This window comes from Bradysia coprophila, unplaced genomic scaffold (genome assembly GCF_014529535.1).
Source record: "Bradysia coprophila strain Holo2 unplaced genomic scaffold, BU_Bcop_v1 contig_94, whole genome shotgun sequence".
Taxonomy (NCBI): Eukaryota; Metazoa; Arthropoda; class Insecta; order Diptera; family Sciaridae; genus Bradysia; species Bradysia coprophila.
This window is the reverse complement of record NW_023504022.1, coordinates 898,689-905,479: the sequence shown is the minus strand read 5'-3', so window position 1 is coordinate 905,479 and position 6,791 is coordinate 898,689. Positions and strand designations below refer to the sequence as shown.

The following is a 6,791-nucleotide window of genomic DNA, read 5'->3' as shown; positions in this document are numbered from 1 at the left end:
TCAATGTTGGTGTTTCCAACATATACGTATGCTGTACATACATTCCATCTAACTCTCCAGTGTCAGTATATTTTTCCTATGCTGAAGCAATTGAAAAGTTTTTCCAATTCGTCACGTTGGATACTACAGGGGCTATTTAGTTGAATTAATTCGCTTAAATTCTCCAAATTCGTAAAAATTCGCCAAATTCGTAAAAATTCTCCAAATTCACCGAAATTCGCCGAATTCATCAAAATTCACAAAAATTTGCCAAATTCACCGAAATTCGCCAAAATTCTCCAAAAATTTACCCGACTTCCTAGCTTACCAAGGAGTACTTTTATATTCAATTCGACTGTATATTTGTCCTCACAAAGAAACTCAAGAAAAAACTGAAGTGGGATATTGTTCTGATCTTTAATTTTAAGAAAATATTATTCACTATTTCCATAAATGGAACTTCTATTCATTTAAAATACTTGAAAAGTAGAACCGCTCTACTCGAATATTTTCAGAATAAAATCGAAAAAACTTAGACATGATTGTCTACCGAGTCGCTCATTTCACCATCAATCGAACTTCTGATACGTTGATCGTTGTCATCCGTTCTATCGTTATCGTTCGGGCTTTAGGTTCAAATGTCTAAAGCTTTAGCGCGACCAAAATAACAACCAAAAGAATTGTACAACCGAAGAAAGCTACTTTGGCTAAATTTGACGTTTGTGAAAAAGTAATGAGCAGAGCCGTCGTAATGAACATAAGCAAAACGACGAAACGGTCAAGACATAATCGATAAAGTAAATAATGAAGCTTGATATGAATTTACTGATGTTTTTATTGTTCTTATGAAAAAGAAAGTGAACAGAGAATAATCGCGTTAAATCTCTGATACTTTTTAAGAATTTTTTATGTGTAGAATGATCATCACGGCGTATTCTTACGTATCTAATAAAATGGCTGGCGGTCTGCGTGACCTGCTTAAAGCAGACAGCCTTCATATTGTCGTCACAATTGTAGTGTTGTGTAACTTTACGCGCCAAATTGCGATATTTGGCAAACAGTGTTGGCAACCTAACAGAAACAGTTGCTTTTGGCGCTCTATTCTTAGGCTTAACGTAACGAGCAAACAAGTTGTTCTGAAGATTTTATATTAATAAGTGAATTGATATCATCCCACAACTAGTGATAAAAATAGGTGGAATATCGTATCGGTAGACAACGTTATCATCCCACAACTAGTGATAAAGATAGGCACAAAATCGTCTCGCCGACATGCCCAAGATTCTCTGTTGCCTATGCTCTCGTCGAACCGACACCGGCAACCAAAGAGTTCGTGTTGGAACAGATGCAAACTGGAAGCTGTTGGCAATTCATGCCGAGAAAAATGGCTTGAATTTGGAAGCATTTTCAAGAGACAGTTTTGTTTGCAAAAAATGTAATGCTGTTCTTGCCCATTACGGAATGACGGATCGCGGACCTCACAAGCTAACCACAAATGTTGTACCGACTATTCATGAGCCAGGCATCAACAAAAGCGTCCTTAGAGGATACACAAAAACAGTAACGAGTAACTTGCCTCTAGCAGATGGTGCCGAGCAGTCAGAAGAAGCTGTAACTCATCAACAACCGTCAACGTCAGTCGATTCGTCTGGTAAGATATCTCTTCAATCTCTTACTGATAAAGGGCAGCAACAAGTCTTATGAAAAATGTACGAATTATGTTTTATGAGACCTCCTTCATCCTTCTCCTAATGGGCTTTCACAGCTATGCTTCGGTAAACTTATGTCAACAACTGCATTTCAGGAGTGAATGTTTCGGCGACTGAATTAAGTTCGAGTGTGAAGAAGAAGTCGCATAAACTCAAACCGTTGGCTAGAAATTCAACTCCAATGACAGTGTCATGCAAATTGAGTTCGATGCAACTGTGTACAAATAAAAACTCAACGGATGGAATCGAATCACTTCCAAATGACAACCATGTCTCAACTGAGACTGGCATTGTTAGACGAACGGTTGAATCGGCCTATGCTGCATCTGAACCATGCCAGGGAAAAGAGACGACTTTGCATGGTTAGTTTTTACCTTTTTTGACTTCTTTACTCAGCTGGATGTGCAATTCCGCCGAGAAGTATGTTAGATTTACTGCTATTTTTGCACTCATCGAAAGGAAAATCCAAAAGAAAAAGTTTGTGTCTATCAAAGTTTCCAACATGACAGCCAGACAGCCAGAGCCAAATCTGTCTCAAATATACTTATTTCGACACTGAATTTTCAGATACGGGTCCGGTTAACAAACGTGTTACTGAGAAGAAGAAATCACAGAAACTCAAGCTGCCGATTCAAGATTCTTCCGTGATGGTGTTGGCATCAACCGAATCGAGCTCGATTCAAACGGAGACGAATTCGATGAGACGAATCGAAACAATTGTCAATGAAAACGGAGCTACATTTGAAGCTTGCGAGATCGATACTCCAACGTTTGAGCAATCCGATGGTTCACAGGCTTCTCACGAACAAACACCAATTCCGAACGGTATACACTTATATCACCTACGTTGACTCGCACAATTTTTATTACGAAAAGTTATGTTGGCCGAGGCACTTGTGTAAATCTATCTGCACTGTATTAGCAGTGTGGATTGTAGATCTCTTTCGCAATACTTACACTTGCCACGCTAAGCAACATTCGATTTTTTCGAAAAAAGTTTTTCTGATGGCAAAAAAGCCAAGGATTTGTGTAACTTTAATCTACGCTTTACTATTGCGAACTACACAAAAGCTGGGTCTGACAACATTGGTTTCTTTTTCACTGATTGTTGATTCCTCCCTAACCATCGTTCTTCTAAATCACCAACAGGAATGAATTCATTGACTGACGAAAATGCGAATAAAGTATCTTCTTCATTGGGCATACATCTGCAAGGAGCGAGAAGCACTCAATCAAGATGTTTTATTTGTCAATCGAATGGTGGCAGAAAAGCTATAACATGGCCAGCTATCCAACAAGCCTGGTTTGAAAAGCGGTGCTACGTTCCTAAAACGAATCGAACGTGTGACGACCATCTAACTCATTCGAGCATGTTCAATGAGGAAGCACTGCAAAAGATCGAAGCTATGAAACAAGACTTGAATGTGGACACTAAGGAATTCGAAACGTGGCTGTATGCTGTGTCAAATCTACCTATTTCAACGCCGTACAACTTTGAAGAGGACGGAATCGAGCCGGAAAAATACAGAATGTTTTTGGGTATCGAAAAGGAAAGTTTCGATGATATGTTGCAGTATTTGAAAGGTATGTCTCATAGGTCTTCTTAGCCTACCATTCACTAGCTTTTTATTTAGGAATGAGAAACACAACAACTCGATCACTTCGAACAGCCTTGGCGATGTTTCTGCTGCTGCTTCGAAACAACATGAAGCAAGAAGTCATTGCTCACAACTTTTCGACAACTCAACAGGTCGTCAGTAACACCATCGATGCAGTATCTTCAGCATTGGATCAACACTTTGTTCCAAATTATCTTGGATATTATCATATAACACGAGAGGAAGCACTGGAAAAGCATTCCATCAAGCTTACGTCGAAGATATTGGGCCAATCGGAATCTCGTATATGTGTGGTTGCTGATGGGACGTACAATTACATCGAAAAACCGTCAGATTTCGAACTGCAACGGAAAACATTCTCATTACATAAATGTCGAAATCTACTGAAGCCACTGTACATAGTCTTCCCGGATGGATACATTTTAGAAGCGGCCGGACCGTACTTCTGTGACTCCAAAAATAACGACGCCGCAAACATTCGACACCATTACGAAAACTCCGATCTGCTCCTTTTCCTGGAAGAGGGTGACTACTTCCTTTTAGATAGAGGCTATCGTGACGTCAAAGATGAGACTGTTGAAAAGGGTTTCTCTGTTTTCATGCCGAGTTTACTGACTGGAAAAAGGATCAATTTCGATTGTGATGAAGCGAATTCTTCGAGAATGGTAAGTTTATTTCAAGAATGATCTTTAACAAGTTCGAATAGTTGAAATTGAGTGGACTTAATCGTACGATATTATTTTCTTGAGAATTCATTTGCAACGAAATCCAGAAAAATAAGAAAACGTTCCGTTCGATAGTTCCGTTCCGTTCCGTTCGATATTTAGAAAGTTCCAAATTCATTCCAACGATGTTTGTAGTTAATATTTACGAAAGCAATTTTCGACGGTTTGCCACAAGAGCCGTATGTGTTTTTCAAACGTGACAAAAGCTTTCAGGCATATTCAATAGTTGAGGGTTTTGTGTCAAATGAGAATGTATTTGATTTCATTCATTCGATTTATACTGTTCTTTGCTCAAAGACAAGTCCCTCAGTAACCAATAAATTGTCCTAACTATGTGGACGCTAGAATCATGAAACCTAATTGCGGTCAACAACGTCAGAATGATAATAACTGTTTCAGCCTCGAGTCTTCGAGTGATCACGGCCCACGACCATATTCATCAACTGTTTCCTTGACTCACCCAATTTTCATGACACAAAGATCCGAACCATTTCCTAATTAGATTAATTTTTTTGTGTCTGTAGGTCACAATGTTCCGATGGGTGGTGGAAGCCGTCAACGCAAGAATCAAAAACGTGTTTCCCTTTTTCAAGCACACGATCGAAGGTACATACGTCCCGAAAATCATGCGCTTCAATCGGATTGCTTGTGCCATAATAAATGCGTACTTCGAACCACTGACCAAGAACAAAGAGTTCCATGACGTTATCGCCGAAGTGTGTGCAAACGACATACCTCAGTCGAATCAACTAAAAGATGAGATCGAGAAACTTGGTTTGAAACGAATGACAACCCGATGGGAGAAAGCATCCGCTACTTCCGCAGTAGGATTCCCTGTACTATCCATGGATGACTTGAAACGCATCACCCTAGGTAGCTATCAAATAAAAATTGCCGAACGATACGTTGATAGTCACCTAAGGGAAGATTCCCAATTCGGAATATTCGTTCATCGTGAAATGGATGGAATCATCAGAGTTCGGATTCAATCCAGATTCAGTCGATCAAAAACTCATGACGCGTGGGTGAAGTTCAGAGAAAACGAGAGTGGATATGAGGCTATCGAGGGCCTGTATTGTACGTGTAAGGTCGGTGAAAGAACGCTGGGCTGTTGTAGTCACTTGACTACAGTCTTGCGCTACCTCGGCTTCGACCGTCATCAACAACCAAAACTCAAAGCGCGTACGCGTTGTGCATGGGACGCGATTGACTGCAATGTTTCGTCTGACGAAGATTCTGAAAATGACAGCTAAACTTTTAAAACGAATTTTTCGTTATCTTCCTTGTCAGATTGATGTAATGGTGCAATAAGATTGTACAATGGATAATTGTAACTAAGTTAACGAATTTTGAATTGAAATGAAGTTGCAAGGAAAATAAATCTGGAGATTTTTTATTGATAAAAATAAATGAATTTACCAAGCTCGAATCGATGTTTATTTATATTTCCATAACATTATACTCTGAGGGTGAACTTCACAAATAGACCAGAGGTGGCGGATGAAAGAAAATCACAAAAAGTTTAGCAAACCAAAATTTTGAAGTCATCTCTTGAGCGTAGCTCTTGCCCGAAACAAATTAAAGTTATATATGAGCCCACTCTCAAGGTACCTAGTGCGACAATTCTTACATCAAGCTCTCAAAACCGCATTTGTCCCTCGCATACATGATGATATAAATGCATGTACCATCTTCAGACAAAAGTTCGAGATGTTAATTTAATTTCTCATTCCACATTTAAGAAATTCATGAAGATAAAATCGAGACAGGTTTAGATTTAGATTACTGTAATATTCGACGTTGACCAAATCTATATAGAATTGGTACCAATAACTGTGCTGTGGAACACTAAAGTTATTATCGATATTACTACTCAAATTCGCAGTACTATTTAGCAGATTTTTGAAGCATTCAACGAACTATAATTTTACTTCAATCGTCTGACAATTAAATAACCGAACGGAAAATGCAGGTTTTTAAAATAACCGGCTCATCTCTGTATAATGTAGCTAGTCGATTAAAATGGGTCGCGAATGGATTACAACCAACTCGCCGCGATTACAATCAATTCTCAGTCAATTTTAATTAACTCGCAGTTAATCAACTCTCGAACTCGCTGTCGATTTTAATCACCTTGTAATTGGTCCACCGTCGTCGGCTAATTATAATTAACCGCGAGTTGATTCTACATATCCTTCAACGAGTACCCGCCACATAATGTAAAGTAAAACGTTTTTCTTCATAAAGCCAACGAAAGTTTTACTTTTAAGCACACTTTGCGATAATAGTTATTTTTACAACCGAGTGATAATAGTATTTTTTGTTTGTAGTGTGCTGGAAATGAGCGACGAAGTCGCGATATTTCAACACTAGACAAACTAAATTATTTTCTTAACTCCACTACGAAAAGTAAATTGTCTTTATTGAGAAGAACGTTGTATGTAACGCGGTGATTGAATACAAAATGTTTTCGTCTTATTCATACGAAATGGCAGTCGAATCAGGTCATACATTTACTCATAAAAAGTATGTAAGGATAGCGGCAATGCTGGTCTGAGTGTTACCCTAACAAAACACCACTATCTTCCAGCAAAGTTGTCCTTGTATACAGAGTTACCGAAACGCGATTTTTGTCCAGTTGATTTGCTGAAAAGTGCTTGCAAAATAGAATTATTCACTTAAAAACGTCTTCGCAAGAAAGACGCTTAGTGGTATATAAAAGGAATTAAACTTCAAAAAGGCTGATGTGATGATACCGT

General features: G+C 38.7%; 1 protein-coding gene across 1 annotated transcript; it reads left to right on the top strand.

Moving 5' to 3' along the window:
• The first annotated feature begins 2,840 nt into the window (after positions 1-2,840).
• On the top strand, positions 2,841-5,352 carry LOC119084780. Its single transcript, XM_037194842.1, has 2 exons — positions 2,841-3,972; positions 4,557-5,352. Exons 1-2 carry the CDS (start codon positions 3,325-3,327, stop codon positions 5,283-5,285), a joined length of 1,377 nt encoding a protein of 458 aa, XP_037050737.1. The 5' UTR covers positions 2,841-3,324; the 3' UTR covers positions 5,286-5,352.
• Positions 5,353-6,791: the final 1,439 nt, after the last annotated feature.